A 24,159-nucleotide genomic window follows, 5' to 3' on the forward strand; every position below is an offset into this window, starting at 1 on the left:
TTATTTTCTTCTTCAGTTGCCTTTGATTTCAGGTTATTTGCAGCACTGGGGGATTAAAATGCAGATTTAAAATAACACAGATCCGGAGTCTGACTGCTTCAAGAGAGACGAAGGGCTGCTTAAGACAATGCCACAGACTAGACTTTGGGGAAGCATATCCCCCCCCCCGGGGGGTGTTGGGGTGGTACAACCCCTCACTGATCATGAAGCTCTTCTCTTGTGGTGTGAAGTGCCACCATTTACTCTGTAAGAAGTGGCTCATCCATAGTTTCTGTTCTTTGTTCAGAGAAGCCCAGAGTCAAGGACTCCTCTGGTCTTAGTGGGCCCCCATGCTTCAGTTTCTTCCTGACCGGCTTGTACAGTTGGCCTCCTCATCTAACAATTGGCATGGCAGTGAGAAATGTTCAGCCTGACTCTAATATGGCATTCTCCTATGTGCAGAGTTATTCATGATTGAACCTTTAAACATTCATTGTGCCCTCCCCATCTAATAGCCTGAAATGGTACATTCTAAGAGAAGCTGGTGAATTAATATGTATGACAAGATCCCCTGGTCCTCCTGGTATAGAGAACTATTCTGTGTTACACACCACCAGAGTGTGAGATTCCAGGGTTCTGGGTTGTTTCCTTTAGGAAAGGAGGCACAGCAGAGACTGTGGTGTCTTTATGATATATAGTTTATTTTCACATATATACAACCTGAGCTTAAAATGGAGGGACTCACAACGTTAACACTCCAAGAGGTTCTTGCTTCTCCCATGGCCACCGTCTTGGATGCCGGCAGAAATCAGCTTTGGCCCCCTGCCCCTCTGCTCAACTTGTTGCGTTTAACCGACAGCAACTATTTTTCCTCCAGCTGCAATCCTAAAAACAATTGCTCTCCTTCCAACTCTAAAACCCCACTTCAAAGGTTTTGGCTTTCTGACTAATTCTGAGTTGAGGGGAGGGGCACGGAGCCACTCCATTTGTCTCCCTAAAGTCTCATCTTCTGTGGGCCACTACCAGGCAAGCTACTGGCTTGTATTTTAACATGCCAAATCCAGTGTATGGCACTCAGTAAGTAGAAGGGGAGTCCAGGCACCCCACAAACTTATAACAGTATGTATGGCAAGATCTCCTGGTCTTCCTGGCATGTAGAGCTATTCTAGCAATAGGCAAGGCATTGGTGGGTACTCCTTCCTGAAAGAAGCCACATTCTGAGCCAAGCTGTACAAACTTTGCAAATCAAACATATTTGCATATTTGTGCTTCTGTTGCCTTCTTTATACTGCTTCTTTGCTACTATGTACGGAGAGAGGGAAGGGCACTGAAACCCCACCCTCAGCTTCTGTGATTTCAGAATCTTTTCTCACTCAGGGGTGCCCAATTGAATAAAATACAGAGGGACAGGTAAGCCCTAGCCCACATAATTGATCACAATATGAGGCACATACACACTATTTAAATGGCAAAACCCATGAATGAGTAGGGGGGCTCAGCTTCCTCAAATATTTTATGATGGGTGTGTTTGTGTGTGTGAAGGGACCTCGGCCCCTAGGAGTTGGCTCATAGGCCTCACATCCACAGGAACTAGAAACCTGCTTTGCAATGAAACAAATTCCTTCCAGTAGCACCTTAAAGACCAACTAAGTCAGTTCTTGGTATGAGCTTTCGTGTGCATGCACACTTCTTCAGATACACTCAGTTGATGGACTTCCATTTCATGCGGCTCAATGTGGTGCCTTCCATAGTTCCAGTTACAGATAGGTAGCCATGTTGGTCTGCCATAGTCAAAACAAAACAAATTCCTTCCAGTAGCACCTTAAAGACCAACTAAGTCAGTTCTTGGTATGAGCTTTCATACTTTCATTCTGTGTATCTGAAGAAGTGTGCATGCACACGAAAGCTCATACCAAGAACTGACTTAGTTGGTCTTTAAGGTGCTACTGGAAGGAATTTGTTTTGTTTTGACTATGGCAGACCAACACGGCTACCTATCTGTAACTGCTTTGCAATGGTTAGATTTACTGAGCAGCAGGAGAGCTGAGGTTTACGGAAAGCTGCATTATGTGCCTGGCTCTATATTCTGCAAGGTTTTTCTGCTTTTGTGTGGAACAGGAAAACACACGCACACAGTGTTACATGTATGTAACAACAGAGTCTTGACGGCAAAGGCTATAGGAGCTCTCCCTCCCATCTGCTCTGGGGAAGGAATTCTACACACACACACACACACACACACACACACACACACACAATTTAACCACTGAGTTCCTTTCCAGCAGCTGTTGCAAATTATGCCAAACATCCAGTGCAACCTTGGTTCTGCTGGCTAGGATGAGTCCCTCAGTCAGTACTGATCTCTCACAGGTTTTCTTTGCTGTCCTGGGGGTCCAGTATTGCATCAGCAGCTTTTATGGGAAGGGATGTGGAATTGGAGATGTTGGGGAAGGCAGGAAGAGGAAAGAGAAACGGGTCTGGAGGGTGGGTGGAGGAATCCTCCCTGTGTCAGCAGAGAAAGATGAAAAAGCAGAGCCCAGAGGGTGCCACCCACCCACTGCTTCCCATGTCCTGGAGGAAAAGATTTCTCCAGACAATGGAGTCACTATGAGAGACTGTGGCACACACAGAGCATGCGGGGGGGGGGGGGGTCGGTCTGCTCTGGATCTGAAGGACAAAGGCACATTAAAGAGGTTTCTTCTTCCATTGGAAACAGCCAAGTTCAAAGATGGCGTGGGATGAAGATGGATCAACAAAGAATCTGCGGGGTGTGGGTGTGTGCTGCATGTAACTGGAGAAGACACACATGTATCAGATCCCTGGTCAGGATAAGGCAGAGGCTCTGAGCAGTGAGCAGGATTGGCCACTTACCCAAAAGGTGCTTCTTCTCTGTTACTCTTTTTCAGACTTTGGCCCACACTCCTTTCTGCTCCACTTCATTCACTATTTTGCCATGAGATGTGTGAACTCTGAGGTGTGCAGAAGTACACCCCCCCAAGTCCTAGAAGGAGGACTCCCTCCCCATCTCAAAAAAGCCTATTGAGGAGTGAGTAACCTGTGCTGCTTGAAGCGACATAACGCTGAGCATCATTTGGAAGTGAAAAGCAGAAAACTGGAGGTGAGGGAATGAATTGGCCTGCTTCAGTCCCCTTTCAGTTCTTCATACCCTGGAGGAGAGTGTGGCACCTGTTAGGGGATAAAGAGGAAACACTGCAACTTTTTGTTTCAGATATAGTCTTGCCAATGATTACCACCTGGTCTCAGCACTACATACAGACAGAATGGGAAGGGCAGGGGGCTTTTCCTTAGTAGCCAGCCCTCAAAGTCTGTCCAGCTGCTTGGCGTTTCTTAGCCCCATTTCCCAGGAGTCCAGCTCTAGGGGGGAAAGTTAAAAACAAGGAGACTCTGGATTTACTTACTCACCTCCCACCCCAAATAATCTTGTGGACTATTTTTAGAACACAGAAATGTAGCTTAGTCATGCAATCTTAGCACGGGGGAAAGCTTTTAGCAAGAAATTCTAGAGAATAGTCTTTTAAAACCACTGAAACCAAATGCCAAAATATAAATTTGTTGGGGAAGAAGGGAAGGCAACAATTGCACACCAGACTTTGCAAATGAGACGAGTAACATCAATCCAACTTAGGTAGTTACAGATTACCTTCCTGAACAGAATCTTGGGTTTCAGAACATTTGCAGAATTCATTTGCAGAAGAGGTGCTCTGACAGTAAGCATATTTGGACCCACAACCAGATGTTTGGACTACTACCTGGTCAGCAACCTTAATTGCACAGGATTCCTAATGTTTGGTAACCCCCATGTGCACACAGCTGCACAAACCCAGGAGTCGCCTCTCCCATGTTCAACAAATGTGCAAGCGTTGGGTGACACTGGAGACAAAGCTAGCTGGCGCCATCCCCTGTTCAGTTGTTTGGGGTTGTCTGAAAAGGGCTGCTTTTGAGCTTAAATCTTTATCTCTTGTCTCTTAGGCCGTAACCATTTATTGAACTCTGTACAACTACCGAGAATACCTTGTTCTGAGTTGCTCTCTCCCGCTACTGCACAAACGTCTCAACGGTTTTTTTATCAATGAGTCCATAAGTGACTATGGAGGCCAATTCTGGATCCACACGTCCTTCCACAGTGGGGACATTGGTCTCCGGGTGGGAGCTGATCACGGTGTGGATTTGCCAAGCGTGCCTTCCTCCTAGCACGTTTCTCCCTTGCGTCCTGAGTTCGAGTGTCTTCAAAGCCCATGACACCTTTGGTAAAGGCTGTTCTCCAACTGGAGCGCTCGCAGGCCAGTGTTTCCACTATATTTTTTAAGATTTGCCTTGAGACAGTCTTTAAACCTCTTTTGTTGACCTCCAGCATTACACTTTCCATTTTTAAGTTTGGAATAGAGTAGTTGCTTTGGAAGACGATCATCAGGCATCCGCACAACATGACCAGTCCAACGAAGTTGATGTTGAAGAATCATTGCTTCAACACTGGTGATCTTTGCTTCTTCCAGTACACTGATATTAGTTCGTCTGTCTTCCCAAGTGATGTGTAAATTTTTTTGGAGACACCGTTGATGGAATCTTTTGAGTAGTTGGAGATGGCGTTTATAAGTGGTCCCTGTTTCACAAGCATATAGTAAGATTGGTAGTACAATAACTTTGTAAACAAGCATTTTGGTTTCCCTACGTACGTCCCAGTCCTCAAACACTCTGCACTTCAGTTGGGAGAAAGCCGCACTTGCAGAGCTCAGGCGATGCTGGATTTCAGCATCAGTGTTGGCCCTTGTAGAAAGAGAACTGCCTAGGTAGGAGAAGTGATTGACAATTTCCAATGTTACACCACTGAGTTGGATTTGTGGCACTGCAGAGGGGTTATTTTGTACTTGTTGGTGCAGCACTTTGGTTTTTTGGATGTTGAGTGATAGGCCAGGCTTTTCGTAAGCTTCTGCAAAGATATTTAGGATGGTTTGGAGGTCATCCTCTGAGCATGCTCACACTATGTTGGTCATCAGCATACTGAAGCTCTCAATAAGCAACACTACAAACTTACTCTTAAGTCTTTACTCCATGTGTTTATGCTAACATGTTGGTAACATTTTTATTTTTGCTTTTTGGGTTAAAGAATAGTGCTTTTGCAATTGCTTCAGTAACCAGTTTCACTTTTGCCCCATTAAAAGTGCCCCATTAAATCTATTTATCTCCTCCACCCCCGCTCATTGCTACATTTCTGGAAAACATATTCAGCCACTGTGACTGTGCGAAACCCCAGTATGGATAGCATGCCTTATTAAAATATTTTTTCATGTTTCTCTGCTGCCAGTGAGAGAGAGATAATAAAATGCTGCTTGTAACACCTGGGCACCCAGGTGTCAAAGCCAGGTGTTGGCCTAGCAGCCTAGAGTGTTCTTGGCTTCCTCCTGGACCCCAAGATCAAGATATAGGGTCCTGCTCTGTGTCCCATCCGAGAGATGCTTGGAGGGCAACAATGGGAGGTCTCTCCCGTGGTAGCCCCACCTCACCCCCTTATGGAATGCCCTCCCCAGGGAAGATTGTCTGGGGCCAAAGTGGCTATCTATTCCCCACCCAGTGAAGACCTTATTATTCCTGCAGGCATTGGGGCAGCATGAATGGACTGACTTTTGGTGGCTAGTCTGGTGTTGGTTCTTGCGTTGGATGTTGGTGGCTATTTTAGGGTATTAGGTAATTATTTTGGATTAACACTTTCAGTATATCAGCCCCTGCATTATTTTAATGAACCTTCTGTACAAAGTGCTTTACTAGACTGTAAAATACAAAAAAAACCCCACAATATATAATAGAATCTACTGTACTTTTATGCTATTGTCTTGTAAATGGGTTTGGGACTCCGTTTAGGGACTCCGTACCCTCTCTTCATCATTTCCATAAAGTGACATATATATATAAAGTTACATGCTCCAAGGAATCCCCTCAGCAGCCAGGGTCTTGGTCCCAGGAGGTATAAGCCTCTTAGCAGTAAATGCTCACGAAGGAGAGCATTGGGATAAGGTGCAGCCCAGACCATGCAAAGCAAGGTCAAGCACAGAGAATCAGTCCAGGTTCAAAGCATCATCCAGAGACAAAGTCAGGCAGTGGTACAAGGTCAATAGCAGAGGAGTTCACGTAAGATACAACACAGAAGTGTATGAGACTCAGGAGTGACAGCAGCCAGACCTACATTGTTTCCAGAAATTGGAAGGGTCAAGGAGGAGACCTTATACACTCTGGTTTCCTAGACCAGAGTATACTACTACTGCTGGTAGTAAAGGCATTTCAGGGATTGCATAATCATGAGCCGAGCAACGACTCTGGTCCGTCGATGCATGCTATGCTGTTTCTCTTTGGCCTGGGCCTTAAGGTGACACTGTTCTTGAGGATTGAGTGGTGGCTCCACCTCCTTCTCCAACAACAATTCCACGGGATCTTCAGCACTGATTGCAGGCGACCCTGCCTGCTCCCCAAGGCCCTTGAACTGCAGAGTGTCTGGTTCATTTTCTTAGAACTCAAGTGTCTAGAATCAGGTCTACTTCAATCTTTTTCTCGCATTTCCAGTATTTTCCTGCATATTTCTTCATTGAGGGGTCTTGGTTTGTCTGAATCCCAGTGTTGAGTGTGTCATGGTATATCTTGTGGGCTTCCCAATGAACTCATGTCACATAAATTCATATCCAAGGTCACCCCATTTCAGGCTTTCACTTTTCCTATTTTGCGCGTGCATAAATGTTTTGATGGTTACAGTAAAATGGAGAATGAGATACAAAAGTGAAATGTTTCCTGGAAGTGGGGCTGGCACTCCCCCGCTTTTCTACTGGCCATTCTCTTGAGCCATTAATAGGAATCTGATATGCGGAAATTAAGCAATGAAGATTTTCCAGGCTGTCACCTTGATCTCCATTCCGGGAAAAGATCTACCCCCTACCTTTCTACCTGCCAGGCAGCAGGAGCAGTAAAGGTAGTGTCAACCCTAAGGGCACCTAAGCCTTTAGCACATTGAAGGTCAGTTTAGAGATTGAGCTGGGCAATGCAATCCACTACTTTTCCCTGCAATCTGCATCTCCACCCAGTTTCAAGATAGCTATAAACTCTTAAGAAAGTTCAGTGCTGTTTCACATGCAAACAGAGCAGCCGCCCTTATCAATTCCTGGCCCTTTGAATTCCAGGGCGACCAGTGAGATATCACTGTGCTTTGCATGCCGGGATGGGGGAATGCCTGGGAAACCTCCCATTTGCGAAAGTGAGTTATTTACAGACAATAAAAAAGTAACACCAGGACTGTACATATATTTTATTTTCATTTATTCATTTGAACATTGGTATTATGCAGGGGGAGGGGAGCAAGAAGCATGATAAAAGCTTAGCTCTCGCTTTTGCACCCCCCCCCACACACTTGCTTATGAGAAATTAAGGGCCACTGAGTTCAATGAAGGAAGTGTGCATTAAAATGCAGCCTAACGATGCTGTCGCTTTCTTAGGAATCAATCCAACTGGGTTCAGTGGCGCTTACTCCCAGGAAAGTGTGCACAGGTTTGCTGCCTTAAGCCTCATCCTCACGTCTGTTTGCCCCATGTTTACTTCCCTTTGTTCTTTGATTTCTGGGAATGGGTTTGAGAGGCTTTCGTCTCGTCTCGTTGCCTTCCATGGGAAAACCCACTGCTTACCACTGAATAAGAACCAATGACAATCCAGAGAAATTGCAACTCTTGTTGTTAAGATTTTATATACCACTGTTCATCAAAAGATCTCAAGGTGGTTAACAAAATAAAAGCACAAATTAATACTCAAAACAGAAGCAACAATACAGTAACAACCCCCCCCCCCATTCAGTAGTAAACAGTGGGATTTTCTGGGGAAAGTGGCAGAAAAACCTCTCAGACCCATGCCTAGAAATCACGAGACAAACAGAAGTGTGTGGCTTGAAGCTTGTGGAACAAGTGATTATTTGTTCTGGTACAGAACCTACAGGTGTATCCTTGAATGAGCACACACCACATGTTATACTCAGTTTAAGGCAGCCTTCCCCAACCTGGTGCCCTCAAGATGTTTCGGAATGCAACTCTTGCCGGCACAGCTGTGCTGGCTGAGGTTGATGGCAGCCATAGCCTAAAACATCTGGAGGGCACCAGTTATGGCAAGGCTGATTTATACTGTGGAATCTACAGCTATTCATCTACTGTATTTCAAAATCTCTTTTTGAGAGGGATCGGCCTTAAACATCTCTAAGGGGAAAAAAGCAGACTGATCTATTTCTGTGAGTTTGGTGGATGCTGGAGTTGCTCAGCATCACCTCAGCAGGAGCGGCAGTCACCTTTTTGGGGGGGCAGGGAGGGAGGCAAATTTATTGTGATGCCTTTTTGAAGCACAAAGATGCAAGTCACCTCCTTTCAAATCTGTCTGAGCTGGCGATTCAGACTGCCAGTTGGGGTATTCAGTAGCTAGGATAATATAAAATCACTTACACAGTGATAAACTGGGACACTAGCAGGCCTGGATTTGTGTATCGCTCCTCGCTGAATGGAGCGGACTGATTAGAGAGGGGAGGCTGTCCATGGACACATTCCCATCCCAGAGTAATTGCTGGAAGTAGGGAGAGGAAGTAATAGGATTTGTAACACTGATATGGGGTTTCTTAGTCACATGAGTCAATAAAGCAAAGAGCTCAGTTCTCCTTTGACAAAGGCGTGAGGGGGACAAATTCTTACGGGCAATATAACCCAGCAGCAAGTTCTCTGTAAGCCTCATTGAAGTTACACAGAGCTGTGCAAGAGCACGTCAACCCATTTCAACCATTTCGAGTTTAGACATTAGACTAATGTGCTGAGCAAAAGGCCTTTGCAGTTCATCAACTCTCAAAATAGAGAATGCAGATTTTAGACATTGCAAATACAACTGAACATATGCGCTGTGTTTAATTGATAGATAATGTAAGGTAAAAAGATAAAAAGTAAACAACCCCTGGATGGTGAAGTCCAGTCAAAGGCAACTACGGGAGTGCGGCACTCATCTTGCTTCAGGCCGAGGAAGCTGGTGTTGGTCCACAGCCTTCCGGGTCATGCGGTCAGCATGACTAAACCGCTTCTGGCGCAAAGGAACACCGTGATGGAAACCAGAGCACACAGAAATGCTCTTTACCTTCCCACCATAACAGTACCTATTTATCTACTTGAACTGGCATGCTTTCAAACTGCTAGACTGGCAGAAGCAAGGACAGAACAATGGGAGCTCACTACCATTGAGTGGATTCAAATTGCCGACCTTCCAATCGGGAAGCCCACAGTGCCACCCGCATTCCCTGATAGATAATGTAAGGGTTGCATTGGCTACAGTGTTGGTGTCAGAAAAGAAATGGAATATTGAAATGAGAAATGACCAGAGGAGGAATGACCACTGGGAGGAGCACAGAGAGAAGAAACACCATGGTGCACCTGTAGCAACACAACCGGACACCTTTATCTGCCACAGCAGCGACAAGACATGTCTGTCCCGTATTGGTCTCTACAGCCACAGCAGGTGCTGTAACTCTCCAATGGTTTGACCTCAAACCGAAGGAACACTCCTCCGTTGTCTACAGAGACAGACAGATGCCAAAAAGTTGACCTTGAAGGGTAGCGGTTGGTACTGGTGCATTCACACGGAAACAGCTTCCTTTGGTGTTCTCAGGGGCCACCCTATTCTTCAGGCAGCAACTGGGGGGCAGGGAGGCTGTAAACCCCTTAGCTTGAGAAATGAGCATTCTTCCTGATGAGCATCACTAAGCAGCAAAGACTTCATAACAACGAGAATGCAAGAGCTCAAGAACAGCATTACACGGAAATAAGTGCTGTTACATATGCACAACTCCCCAAAGAGATGGGATGACACTGAAGTGCTTCCTTCTGTTTCTTACAACTTTAAAATCCATTTCCTACTTATTATGAGTGATGCTGTGGGCAAACTAATCTGTCATACCTCAATTAAAAATGGCAATTTGTACATTAGAACATATGCACACACCACAAAACCTGCTGCAAAAATCAGGCCTGCAAGAGCCGATATGATGTGACGCACTTTTAGGATTCTCTTAACTCTGTCCCAACACAGAACTGCAATGCTCAGGACTCCTTGTGGAAACTGTTCATTGTTATTTTGGTGCAGAAGCAGACATGGAACCAGAGCTGATTCGCTGATGGTCAGAAGCAATTCCAACAGAGTCAAATGGAGTTTCCTCATGATTATAGAGGCTTGGGATTGGTGGAGCTATTGGTGAAGAAATAAGTCCATCTAGTCCTGAGATTTACTGCTAGTCACCATGCTCAGGGTTGCCATTTTGCTTTGTGCCCACTGAACTTGGAGCAAACAAGGTGCTTCACACAATATCAAATGCTGTTATTTATTAGTGGCCATAAGTCACAGCGTGGCTCACAAAAGCACAGAAGCACCACCACCAATTCCGCCGCCATGTTGAGGCAGTTGCTCCAGCCAGGAGGGAGCCAGGACGTGCCCAGGCAAGAGACAAATTGAGCAGTGCCTTTGACACACTCACCGTTGAGGTAAAAATTAACAGAAACCTTGGGGAGGGTTTTTTCCAGCTCCTCAAGGCTCTCCCTCTAACAGGAGCTCATAAATTACAGCTGAAAGGTGTTGTTTGCTGTGACCAGAGAGAAGGAAAGCAGCGATGTCAAGTGCAGGTTAGCAGAGGTGTGATTGTCCAGGCTAGAGAAAATTCCAGCAAAGGCCTTGCCCTCAAGCTAAAGCACAAAGTGAGTGTTAATGAGTAATGAGGATAAGCTCTGTGTGTTTCACCTCTCTGGAAAGTTCCAGAATCACAAAGCAGACCTATCTGAAGCAGCAAACAGCCAGACAGTACTATATAGGAAGCTATAGGAGGTCCCAGGCTGTGCTGGCTGAGGCTGATGGGAGTTGTAGTCCAAAAGTCCTGGTTGGTGAAGGCTGCCATAGCTTATTTACTGCCTGGACTGTGAGCAAGTCTCAGTCTCTCTCTCTCTGCTTCATCTGTAACATGTCAAAACAGTGGTCTACCTCACAGAGGTATTTTGTGAGGGGACCAAGAGAGGCATCTGTACGCTAAGAGTGCAAGCAAGAATGATCGAGAGGAGTGACACAATTTTCTCATGGAAGTGAACACTGAGATCCTCACCAGTACTTCCCTCCCACCCAAATTCCAGTGTGAGTTTCTACCTGAGAAAAACAGGATTGGCAAAGTGTTTATCAGAGAAGCTGAAAATGATCTGAACAGCACCTTCTGAGCTCCTGAAGAAAACTAGTTCCCTGTCTTGTTCCTGCTGTGCCATCTTAAGAGCAAAAAGCCTTGGAGCCTGAGGCTTAAAAATGGACTAAAGCTGGCTCAAAGTGCAAATGTGAAATGAAACTTGGCTCTGTCCTCCTCATCCTCATGTGGAAATTGAGAGTCATTGAATAATAGCCTTTCCCAGTTTTGATCTTTGGAGTGGCTGGATTGGTGACTCGCAAGGGGTGGGGGTGGGGGGTTGGAGAGAAGGAGGGGAAAAAGACTATAACTTTGGGCACTGGAAAGTGACACGGAGCCTCTTTCCACTCTGCTCTCGGTTTCCATGATGGGGTGGGGGAAAGTTTGTGAGCATTGCCATTCTGCATACAAAGCTGCCTGCATGCTGGACATCCAAATCTTATCACCCAGGAAAATTCTCCCCAGTGTTTTGGAAGGTCCTACAAGAGGCCATTGATCACTTTGGCAGAAGCCTCAAAAAATACTGCTCACTCTTTTACTGTGAATCATACTTCAGTTTGGGTATTTTGAATAGGGTCCTTGATCTATAAAACAAGCATTCCATAGGTTGGTGGGAGGAAGAGAAGAAGATAAAATTCCAGGGAAGGAGAGACTCCCAAGGACAGGGAGGCAACTAGGTGAGCTGTGTGCCCCCCACTCCTCACCAAAGGACACTCATTGTATTTGTGGGAGTGTCGAGACCTTCCCATCCTGCTCCCCCACCCCAAAGAAGTGAGCTCAAAGTACAGCTTATTTTTCTTATTTTTCTGTTTGGTACCTAATTATGGTTCTGTATGTGTACTTCTGGGAAGGTGTTGTGGTCAGTTCTGAAGTGCAGGTGGTCCTTAAGACAACCCCCACAGCCATAACAAGTTTGGTAATGTACTGACAACCTGGTCTCATCCAGACTTCCTTTTCTGCTGGATTTTTAAGCACAGGTCCACACTTTAAAGCTCCGTGTCCAAGCACTCTTTTAGTTTGTTTCTTCCAGAGCCTTCCCCATGAAAACCCGCTTTTCAAGGCTGAATTGGAGCAAATGGCCACCTGTGAAAAACCCGAATTGTTGTTTGTTCTGATTCAGCAGTAAAGAGCGGGTTTTCATGGGGAAAGCACCATGGCTAAAGAGAGAGAGAGCGTAAGAGAGAGACATGGAGCTTTAAAGCACAGGCCTGTATCTAGAAAGTATGGAACAAAGGTTAAGTGTGGCTGCGCGCTCAGTGCAGACCTTTCAGCCCTGGTGTACTATGCTGATGTGGAGCTGTTTTGGCCCAAAGCTGGGCCCTGGTCCTTATGCACTTAGGTCTTGGGAAAGACCTGGAGAATCACTGCTAGCCAGAGAAGGCAATGCTGGCTAGGACCAATGGTGGTATAAGGCAGCTTCAAATGTTCATATGTGACTGTAGTGAACAGGTGGTTGGTGATGGGCGAGATTTGGGCCAGGGAAGCCAAGGCCGATGGTGCTCAAAGTGGGATGTAAACAATTAAGTGGGAAATTTTAACCTGTCTCAGTTATGTCCAACAGTGCCCCACACTGAGCACTGGAGACAAATGGCAGAAGTGTGCCTTTCCAGAAGTCTGTGAAACAGGCTTAAAAGGTTTGCATGCTCTGTTTGGTTTGTTATCATAACACTCTGTACAGGTGAGGTTGGAGGAAGGACAGTTGCTGCAAATAGCATCTCTCTGCAGAAGGACATGGGACGATGCTTGAAGTCCCTCTTCCAAAGTGCCTCCTCTAAAACACAATACTTTATGGCCATTCCTTGAACTTACCAAAGGGTTTGCAGTAATTTAGGCAGGCTGCTGTGTCAGTCCTCAGAAACATGGCTTTGTTTTCAAGAAGAGCCCAAACATCCTGCTCAATTAAGGAATGGACAAAGGAGCTTTATGCATGTACAGAAACAGCGATTTCTCTATAAAAGGCTTTTGCTTAAAAAAAGATCTAGACTGTGTGCCTCACATAGTGCTTATATGGTAAGTACATGCGTTCATTCCAGGGGTGCTTCCTATACACATGTCTAGGAGTTCAAAAGTGAGGGGAATGTTGTGCATGCATCCAAACATACATACATGGTGCACTCTTTTAACACGGAGCATTATTGGGGAACCTCATTTGTTGTCTGGTGGTGTGTGCATATGTAAGCAGTAGCCTTTGGTTTCTTCTCCACTTCCTGCTACAGAGATTTATTGCAACAGTTCCAGAAACAGAAAAATAATGTAGGGTGAAAAAACAAAAGAACTGCTGTGCACCAGTTATTATTGTTAGTAATTATTATTGCTACTCACCCTTCACCAAAAGGTCCCAGGACAGGTTGCAGCAATATGAAATACATTAAAAACAGTTTAAAACAGTAATAATAGGATGCATCACAGCATCTTTAGGATGCATCAAAGAAGCAAACCACACGCTCAGAGAAGCTGAGTCATATACACACAGCTCTCATTCCTAGCCCTTCTTGGCAGCGTTCCTCAGCCAGCTTGCAATTTGCCTGTTTGTTAGCAAATGTGTTGATACACTTGAGAAACTATGAATCTGTCTTGCAGAAATTCCACCTTATGCCACAGTCCACATGCTTAGATTTGCTTGCACTGGAAGAGGTTCCTGCTTCTATAGGTTGCGTTAAGACACCAAAACCAGAGGGCAGACTTCCCCCCTATAGAAGGACCAAGCTGGCTCATGCAACATGGCAAGCCAAACTATGACTTGGCAAGATTGCATGAACAGGCAGGTGCCCAGAGTCCTCCCTGCTACTTTTTGCTGCTTAGTCTGTGAGTCATCTGAACTGGGACTGGTAGTTAAGGTTTGTACTTGGCTACAGCTCATGGTTAGCGAGGAGAGAGCTTAACCCACAAGTCCTGGTTTGGACAACATTCTAAGCCACATCTTGGCACAGCGGCAGAAAAACAGGCTGGGGAAGAGCAAAGTGACTGCAAGTTCCTTTCAGGGAGTCTGGCTGTTCTCACTATACCATAGCCTGGCCTACTGAACCAGGTCTTTATTGTTGCATTCTGAAACAAAGGAGAAGGTCCCCAAAGATATGAAAAAGCAGCCGACAAAAGCACATGAACCCCAAGAGCAATGAAAATGGCATAAAAGTTATTTATAAAAACAAACAAGATCACTTTTGTCTGTTGTTTTTCATTGTATTCTGCACAACTCTGCAATATTTTGACTCTACACAATTATGCTTGTTACTCTGTCCTTGCTGTTTTCCTTCAGGCAGGGCCGGCTCACCCAAGAGGCAAGGTGAGGCCACAGCCTCAGGTGGCAGGGTACATGGGGGCAGCAGACCCCAATGCAGATGCTTATTCCCCCCTCCCCCGTGTTCCTGATGCAGAGCTTTGCTCATCCCTTCTTCCTTGGCTGGGAGGGAGGTGCTTTTTTGTGTTTTGCCTCAGGCGCCAAAATGCCTTGGGCTGGCCCTGCCTTCAGGAACAGCCATTGCTCAGTGGGAGAGCACAAGCTCTGCATGTAGAAGCTCCCAGATTCATTCCCTTTTATCTCCAAATAGGGTGGGAAGGAGCCATGCCTGAGACTCTGGAATGAAAGCCACTGCCAGCCAGTGTCAATAAAATGACAATACTGACCTAGGCAGACCAATGGCCTGGTTTGGAATCAGGCAAGTGTAACACACAGTGTGGTTAGCATGATAAGAACAGCTGCAAGTCTGACCTGGAAATGTGGATTTAGGATAGGACAGGAGTGGTGAGCCCCATAGATGGGTTCACGAAAAAGACAGAGAACCCAGTTGGCTTAATGAAGCTGTTCCATTTTATTTTTTTATCCTGAATGATTAGACAAAGAACAGGAGTGGGAAACAGAGGGCATGTCGACTGTAGACAACTAAAGGAGTGGTCCAAAGTCCATGGTTTTCTTCAAAGAACCTAGAGAGTTGTTGCTTGCTGAGGGTGGTAGGAATTCTTTGTTAAAGATAACAGAATCATCAAGGTTTTTTTGGGTATGGTAGACCATCTAGCCCACCTCCCTGCTTGAGTCAGGATCACAAGCCTAAGGACACCTTGGCTGGAGCCATAACAGTGTAACTCATGGCCCCTTTAGCTTTTGCAACTGAAGGTATGTGCAGCTGCCTCTGATTAAGACGACCAGCTCTGCTCCACAGTGGCCAGTCTTTCTACCAGTCTTGCCCATAGGATGGAGACAGAGTGCTCCCCACAGCACACAGGCATCCCCCCCTGCATCTTGACCAGATGAGAAACAGGCACCAGCAGTACAGGACTGGAAAGACTATGTCCCAGCCAGGCTGGTGCCCCTTCACACTCTCTGTGCCACAGGTTGACCCCTCAAGGGCTACGATGCCATTTCTGCACACCTGGCCCTGGCAGGCACACATTATTCTCTTCTGGTGAACAGACATTGGCTCTAGTAGCTGCAGTCTTCTGCTAGTCACTGGCTATCTGAGCTTTCCTTTCATACCCAGAAAGAATTGGCATGGTAGTTGGAAGCATGAGGAGGACAAGTGGTTTCCACTAGCACAAGGTGGGCCCATTATGTGTCCCTAGATAAAATGTTTCTGGATCCAACCATTTTGATGGAGGAATTAGAACACATGGGGTCAAATGGCACAGCAACAGAGCAGGCAGAGTTTGGATCATTTCCTCTTGGGGTGCCTTAAGGGTCCCAGGGTCATTGGTGATCACCAGAAATATTACTTCGTGAAATCCCCCCTTTATTTTGTGATGGTGTTACAGACATCTAGCATTGAATTTGCCGCAAATTGGCTGCATCAGAAGTGTGTGTGTGCAGGATTAGAGAGAGTTTCCATGGAGGGTGCCCAGTATGCTAATTACAGTACAGGCCAAAAAAGTAGAACTTTTAGTCTAAGACGACAGAGATCTTTAGGTACATTTTAGAACTGCGGTGAAAACTCAAGGCTTACCTCTGCACATGCTCAACTGCACTTTCGTCTTGATTCCTACAGAATCTAAGAGCCGGACACTGGTATGGAAAATAGACTCCGGGGCTGAATGGCGTGGAAACTCCTCATAGGCAGAGGCTAAGACTCTGGTATGGAAAATAGGTCCCGGGACTGAATGGAAGCGTGGGATCTCCTTTCAGGCAGAAGCCCGGCCAGCCCCCCGCATACCCCACGCCCTTTGCCAGGTCCAAACCTCTCGGGTCTCCCTCTCTTACTCACCTAGACAAGGAAGGGCCCCCATCCTCGCCAAGGCGCGTGTGTCCCCGAGCTGGAGACGGGAGCGGCGGCGGCGAGCTGCAACGAGCGCGGCGCGGAGGCGGAGTGTCGGAGGAGGGGGGGAGCCTCTCCACACCCCGGCGCGCTCGGCAGGCCCCGCCCGGCCACCCCACACGCCCTCCCGTCCGGGAGAAACTTTCCCCGGCGGCGGCTGCCTTTGCGCCTTGCCGAGCGGGGGACGCGCGCACGAGGGGCGGGCATCGGGGCGCGGCGGAGCCGGGAGAGGCTCTCCGGGGCCCGAGAGCGGGAGAAGCGGCGCGTCGGGGAAACTTTGGCGCGGGAGCGCGGCCCCCCTCCGGAGGCGAGAAAGAGGCAGGGCGTCCTGTGTAGCGAAGCGGGGGCCTCCCATGGCCAGCCCGGCGGCGGCACCGGCTCCCCGCCGCCTGTGACCCCCGGAAAGCAAGCGGCGGCTGCGGCGGGGCCGTCTTGCGCCCCCCGCGTCCTCTCCACGTTTGGTCGCCCGCCAGGGAGATGTCCGGGAAGAGCGCACCTGCGGCGGCGCTCGCCGAGGACACCTGGATCCCCGCGGAGAAGGGAGGCGGTTCCCCCGCCGCCTCACCCCCCAAGAAGAAGAAGCCCAAGTCCGGCTCGTCTAGCCTGCGCAGGGCCTTCAGCTGGCTGCGGGGCAGGCGGAAGAAGAAGCCGAAGGGCCCTCCTGGCGCGCCCCCTGCGGAGGGCAAGAAGCACGACGAGCGCCACAAGGGCAAAGGTAAGGCGCGGCGGCAGCGCGGGTCGCTAGCCGGATCCCAGCTGCGGGGCGGGAGGGGTCTGAAGAGCGCTCTGCACATGCTTAACGGGTCTTCCCGTGGTCTTGCTTCACACTTGCCAGGGTGGAGCTGGGGCGAGTGCCAGCCCGAGCCAAGCCCTGGCCTGGGGCTGGTCGTGCTTCCACGGTGGCGGCGGGAAGGCGCTCTGCACATGGTTAGCTAGACTCTGTTTTATGAATATTTCCGCATGCTCAAGGGATACGCCGTGGGACGGAAATCGCGTGCTAACCTGGACTCGGCCCCTGTGATTTCCTGGCCTAGACGAAGCTCTGAATTTTTGCCAAAGGTTGTACTTAGAGAATAGAGCTGGGTTCAACTGCTTTAGCTCTGCACGTGAACAGTGTTACAGTGAATATGTCGCCCATTCCAAGTCTGCTCCTTGTAACTGAAAGTCGATTCCAAGGTGAAGCCCAAGTTGCCTAAAGTTGCTTTCCCTTCCTGAGACATTTGTCCTGCTTTATCAATCCTTCACATGATCCATGACTCTGCCCCACCTTACTGAAACCAGGCCCCAGTTATAGCCCATGGCTGAGTGGGCAGCCAACAGATCTCCAGGCAAGCCTTTATAATGCCATTCCGACCAGCCTTCCGCCATTCTTTGACTTACTTCCTCATGCCAACTTAACCCATTCCCTCCTTGCCTTGCTTGAAACAGGTGTGGGTGGCGCTTCGAGGACAGGGGCACAGGCTCAGGGCACAAAGTTGCATAAATGTGCAGAGTGTCCCTGGGCAAGTTAAGATGGCCAGTGGCTGGGCTCTCACCTGCATGGCACTCACCACCACGACTGAGAGAAAATGTGTGTGTTTTTAAGTTCAGAAGAAGGAGGAAAGGGGCATGGAATCTGCAGCATGGCACAAAACAATCTGAGACGTGGCCCCCTGTGCTACCTCCCAGGGGGATTTTCCTGTCCCCATCTCCATCTTTTTATTTTAAAGAGTGCCTGTTTGGAGCTGTGGGTCATCATTTTGACTTTCCTCTTCAGCAGCAAAAGTGTCTTTCTATCAGTACGGAGTGTAGCAGGTCCTAGTTTTGGGTAACCTGTGTGTGTATTTGCAGGGAGAGAACTGCATTTGGTTCTTCTGGGGGCTGGGCAGTTGCAGCCAGCTCGTTCTTTCTAGCAGCATGAGGTGTGGGCCTCTCCTTCCTACCCGCCCCCATCTACCCCCCCATTGCAAATTCCATTTCTACCCAAGGCTGTTGCTGGTTCAGTGGGCATGTTCCTTCTCCCTCTGACTCATGAGGTCAGAGATCCTGAGAGAAATCTGGAGCAGCTCCAGATGCTTCCCCAGTCCGCACGGCTGTTTTGCACAAGCTGAACTGCGGCTCTGGCCCCACCCTGAGCCTGTCTCCACTATGGTTTTTTTTTGCGGGGGGGGGGGGTTTAGAATAATAGAATTGCAGAGTTGGAAGGGTCATCTAGTCCAACTCCCTGCAATGCAGGAATCTCAACATAGTTTCTCCCCTGTGCATGTTGTTGATGTTTTCTAAGGTTTCCACTATCGGTGAAGCTCTTTGCTCTCTCCATACATCCAAACGGTTTCTCCCCTGTGTACACCGTGATGTACACCCAGGTTGGTGGGAAACAAAGGAAGGAGGCTGCTGTACTGTGTTGGAAGCGCCTCCTCCCCAATTTACTTTGATGTGGAGTGAAGAGGTGCAGAAAACCTCCACACAATGTGTTGGCATGGTTGGTCTTTGTGAGCATGCCTGTGCTGAGTTGGAGTGAACCAGACTCCCGGGTAGCCAATATGTGTCACAGATGCCACAAGTGGCATAAACAGTAATAATAACTACACTGATAAACCTAGAACAATGTCCCAATGGAGCATTTAAGCAAGTGAAAGGAGACTCCTTCTACTCTGGCCAGGTTAAACCACTGTTCTGAGGATGGGGGAGGGGGCATCCTCTGGGCTGCTGCCATCGCCACCCTTTAGAATCAGAAGAAAACCTTTTGGGAAATGGGTGTGTACCTGTGGTGCTGACCCAGGGAGCCATGCTTAATCGTGACATTGCCAAACTCTGCGTGCTGATAGCCCTGTGTCCATGACATCATAAGCAGCTGGATGTTGTTTTTGTCCTGGCACTCTGGCAGATGTGGCATTTGGCATTCTAAAGAGCTCAGGAAGCCTCTTGGCGAAAGAGGGATGGGCAGCTACTTTTCAGACCCATCAACCCAGAAGCTTCTCTTGGTACCGGCTTGGTTCAGAGGAACTCTGGCCTTGTCTGGGTGGTCCTTTGCTTTACTCAGCCCCACCCACTTCTTTTCTTGTAGTGGCAGCCTGCTCATGTTAAGAGACCTATGATGTGCTCTCAGTGTGAACTTGCACTATTATCTGCCCATTCCTTTCCAGCGCTGCCCATCCCCTGCCATGTGTCTGTTGGCTTCCAGCCCCTGGAGAGCTGCTCCAGATGCCAGTCTTTTCACAGAATCATAGAATTGTAGAGTTGGAACTTGGAAGAGTCCCCCAAGGGGCATCTAATCCAACCCCCTAAAATGCAGGAGTCCAACCTGCCTTGGCCCTTGAGCTGCTTGCTCCTTTGTCCCCTTGTCCAGGTGCGCTTGTGCTTTTCAACCCTGGCAGGGCAGACAAAAAGCCCAAGGGACAAGGTGATCACGAACCAGCACTGTAGCACTTTTCCGAAGCAAACAGGCACCATCTTGGTGTGGAACATGAATGAGACATGGAAGTCCTCTCCTGGCCCCCCTCCACTTGGCACCAGGGTACCATGTTCAACTCTGAATGCAGAACTGAGCTGAATACTGGTTGTTGAACTCTCAAGAATGGCATGAGAGAAGATGGAAAGAATCCAAAGAAGAACATCTACCATGACCAGAGGTGTGGAGAATATGGGGAAAGGCTGCAGTGCAGAAGCGATGGCTTGCTAGGTCAGGCCAAAAGTCCAGCTAGTGCAGCTTTATGTTCCCAGCAGTGGGCAGCCAGATGCCCCCTTCCTCCCTGCCCCAGGAAGCTTACAAGTGATGGGCACCCTTTGCTGTTTTGGCTCAGCACCTAGGACCCCAGTTGCTGCTTCAGTTTGAAGAATAGAAGTCTCTTGAGAGGAGCCTGTTTTCAAAATACACAATGGGTTACCTTGAGAGGACCAGGTTCAGTTTATTCCCTTGTCTTCTGGTTGTGGATCTGTACGCGGGGCTGGGATTGTATTTGCAAGAAGTTGGGAATCTGACATTTGTGTGTGGGATCCGCGAGGCTTTACTGAGGAAAAGTCTGAAATGAGATACTTTTGTGAACATCCCCTAGAAAAGGCAGATAGTCACTTTAAGTGCCTTAAATTTATCTTTTTATGGCTCCTGTCTCTCTTGTGCTTGAGGCGACTCACTACAATATATAAAAACAGCACACATCAGATCCTTGTAAATCAAAGAGTAAAAACCTCCCAAGGACAGTAACACAGGTGAGCAGCAGCTTCCTCTGACACGTCTCCATCAGCTCCCAAGAGCTCTCTTGAGGAGGCCATTCTGACAGACCCTCTTGAAAGCCAGACCTTCTCGTGGGCAGTGAGCATGGTGGGAATGAATGGCCTCATTTGAATATAGCAATACTGCAAGTATTTATTTTTCTTAAAATGCATATCCTGCCTTTCTCCCACCGCAGAGCTTATCTTGATGAGGTTCCCAGCCAGTCTCCCATCCAGGCACTGACCAGACCTAGACCTGATAAACTTCAGCAAGGTGCTGCTGCCTTAAGAACGTACCTTGGCTTTTGGTGTTTTGGGATTGAGCTGCGTGGTAGTGTAGTGGTTAGAGTGTCAGACTAGGACCCCTCAGAGGTTTTATTACGATCAGTCAGTATATAAATTTTGTTAAATAAAAAATAGATAAGATAATTTTATGGGAGTTGAAGTCCAGCAACATCTGGGGTCCCAAGAAAGCTGCTTTAGGGAGATGCAAACCACAGTCTCACTCTGTTGGGAAGTAACACCACACCAAGACTTCCTGACTGTTACTCTTGCTTGTGATTGGAAGGAGGGATTGGGCAGTGGACACCATCCGCCTGCTTGATCCCAGTAAGCCATACACCAGGGCTTACCATGATGTGCAGACTTGCCCTGATGTGCGTTTGACCTTCTCAAGACAGGCGTACTTTTCTTTGGATCAGCTTAGAAACCTCAAAGTGAGTTGGCTGCAGTTCTTGCTTCCTATGGGAGTTCACCACCCATCTGCACAATTCCTGCCTCTGCCTCTTCTTCTGAGTTCTGCTTCTCTACCCTCTTACAGGCACAATTTCCAAATATCGATTCTCAGCACTTTTGCTAGAGTTTCCCCCAAGAAAAGGCCAGAGAAGTCACAGCCCTTAAGATTCAGTGTTATTGCATGATGGCAAATGCAGATGTACAGACCTCTCATTTCTTTACTGCTGGTGCCCTCTTCAATATTTGTACATGGGCACTGGAGGGCTTAGAGTTACAGGGAAGCATGCTGAAGGGGCTCACTGTCCAGTCAGTTCAGAAAACATCGCCCCCCCGAGTCCTACCCTTAAGAGGGACCCATGAATTTCACTCTGATCCTGAGTCTAATCCCGCCTTCCCCAACCTGGTGCCCTCCAGATGTTTCATTTTTATCAGCCACAGCCTATGTGGGCTGTAATCCAAAACATCTGGAGGGGATCAGATTGGTCTAATACTAGGGAAAACAGCTTATGTCTCTGCTTGTGGGCCCGTAGGTTGGTGGTTCGAGTCCACCCAGGGGTAGCTGTGGGCAGGATTCCTGCATTGCAAGGGGTTGGACTAGATCCTCAGGATCCCTTCCAATTCTACAATTCTATGAGTCTATGATTCTTTGACCCTCAGGGTTCATAGAACCTTTCCAGCTATGATTCTATGACTTAAGGCATCCAGCCCCCTGCCTGCCTGCCTCCTCCCTGCAACGTAAGAACTAGGCTTACTATAACCCTTATATTGCAATTTATAATTTGATGTGCACTCTGCTTCGCATGGGTATCTCTAGCAGGCAATCACAAGTTGGAGCAGCTTTTGTGCAGGGCAAGTTTTGTTTCTCAGATTCTGGGGGAGAGGAGAGTGCTATTGACACTTTGGTTTATTTAATTGCAGACTGTTGGTAAAAAAGAAAGGCAATACGCCACCTGCCTAATGCTTAGAAGTGAAGCCAGAATATCCTGCAGATTCAGGGATTACTTATCGATCAGTTCCTTCATAAAAGCAGAAGCATCTGGTTGGCCACGGTGGAAAAAGGATGCTGGGCTGGATAGGGCTAGGGCAGGCATAGGCAAACTCGGCCCTCCAGATGTTTTGAGATTACAACTCCCATCATCCATGACCTGTTAGCTAGGGATGATGGGAGTTGTAGTCTCAAAACATCTGGAGGGCTGAGTTTGCCTATGCCTGGACTGCGGCCTCATCCAGGCTCTTCTTGCATCTTTGAAGATGTAACCATACCTCTTTGGTGGGACAGAGGGGTGCTGCTCCAGTGGTCAGACTGTTGGTTTGGATAGAGTAAGTGACTGGAGCATAGCTTTGCAATGGGGAGCAGGGCTGCATGTTGCACAGGCCACAAATTCAGAATCATGGCTGTTCTAGGTGGGGGCAAATAACCACACTAGTTTCTCAAAATATGTACCTTCCTATACATCCTGCCTCTGGGAGACCATTCCAAAGCCCTGAGGCCACTGGAAGAAAGGCTTCCTGAGACTGACCTGGCCTCCTGAAGTGATGGAACTCTAGGCTGGGATCCTGAAGCTGTTATTTACTGGCTCAGTGGCACATGTGAAAGTAGGGGATCCTACAGACCCCAGGCTTAGAGGGGTTTTTAAGGTCAAAATGACCACAAATAGTCTCTAGAACTGTTGGACCTCTTGGCAAGGAAATGCAAAAAAAAAAAAAAAGCAAAAAGCCGAAGTTGCTTTTAGTAGTGCCCTGAAACAAATGTTGGTTTTAGTTGATTTTAGTATTGTATTTTTTATTATATTTTGGCTTATATTTCTTCACAAGCCATTTTGTGTGGGGGGGAGGGGGGGATTCCTGAAAAGTGGTCTACAAATCTGTTAGATGAAAAATAAAGAGGGACAACTGCTTGAAAACAAGGTTCAAATTGGGTGCCTCCTGAACAACCAAAAGTGCTTGAAACATGTGGGCAGAAGGATCTGCCGGTGGAAATATTTAGGATTACGTAGGAGAGAGGGAAACAGCCATTGGGGTTCTTTCCTTGCCCTCTTTCACCCACGCAAGATGGCTTGTTACGATTCCCATGAGCTGCTGCTGCTGGATGAAATCACCAAAGTCTGTCATCACAACATAGTCTCTGGTTTCAAGAAGCATAATGCGGAAGAGCCACACCCTGTTCAACCCTTTCAGCTCCAGCTGCTGAAGCTGCTCACCTCCTACCAGGCAGGGCTCAGAAGCTGCCATGGCCTAGTTAGGAGATGAGCTTCCCAGGGCGATGGTGACTGCCGGCCACGTGGCCTTGGGTTGGTCACGTTCTGTGTTGTGGTGGGTGGCAAGGCCTTCCGGTGCAGTTCCAGCTGGGCAGGAACTTGGCGACTGGTTTATAGCGCCTTCTGACAGTAGAGTGAAAGACCTATAAAAATTGAGATGGTTATTATTAGGTCTTTACTAGTTTCTTTCATGTAATTTGGGGTGCTGCAGCGCATTCCACTGTTGGGCAGCGTGGCTGAAGCTGCCTATGCTCAGGTGGGGACTGGATCCGCCACATGTGAATGGCGGTCAGGCTGGCCACTGCCAGCAGTTACAGCAGGATGCAGCTGATGGCCCAGATGGCAAGAGGACCATAAAGTTTCCAGCTGAGGGTGTAGACCAGCCTTCCCCAAGCTGGTGCCCTCCAGATCTTTCAGACTACAACTCCCACCAGCAGCATTTTATGACTGTGTTGGGTGAGGGTGATGGGAGTCTGAAACATCTGGAGGGAACCAGGTTGGGAAAGGTTGGCAGAGAGAGAATTTCAGC

At 47.9% G+C, this 24,159-nt stretch overlaps 1 protein-coding gene and 1 long non-coding RNA gene across 2 annotated transcripts in view; one reads left to right on the forward strand and one right to left on the reverse strand.

The window, feature by feature from the left end:
* Positions 1-659: 659 nt before the first annotated feature.
* On the reverse strand, positions 660-1,569 carry LOC309346651. The gene is made up of 2 exons (XR_014158720.1): positions 1,290-1,569; positions 660-1,247 (listed from the first exon to the last, which is right to left on the reverse strand). It is a non-coding gene; the product is annotated as an uncharacterized lncRNA (long non-coding RNA).
* A 15,178-nt stretch (positions 1,570-16,747) lies between these two features.
* Positions 16,748-24,159, forward strand: part of NHSL3 (NHS like 3) — a 56,097-nt gene continuing 48,685 nt past the window's right edge. Inside the window, exon 1 of the mRNA XM_081870365.1 lies at positions 16,748-17,161. Within this exon, the coding sequence (XP_081726491.1) occupies positions 16,924-17,161 (238 nt within the window). The 5' untranslated portion in view covers positions 16,748-16,923. The remainder of the gene's footprint in view (positions 17,162-24,159) is intronic.

This window comes from Podarcis erhardii (assembly GCF_964252035.2).
Source record: "Podarcis erhardii genome assembly, chromosome: 7".
Classification (NCBI taxonomy): domain Eukaryota; kingdom Metazoa; phylum Chordata; class Lepidosauria; order Squamata; family Lacertidae; genus Podarcis; species Podarcis erhardii.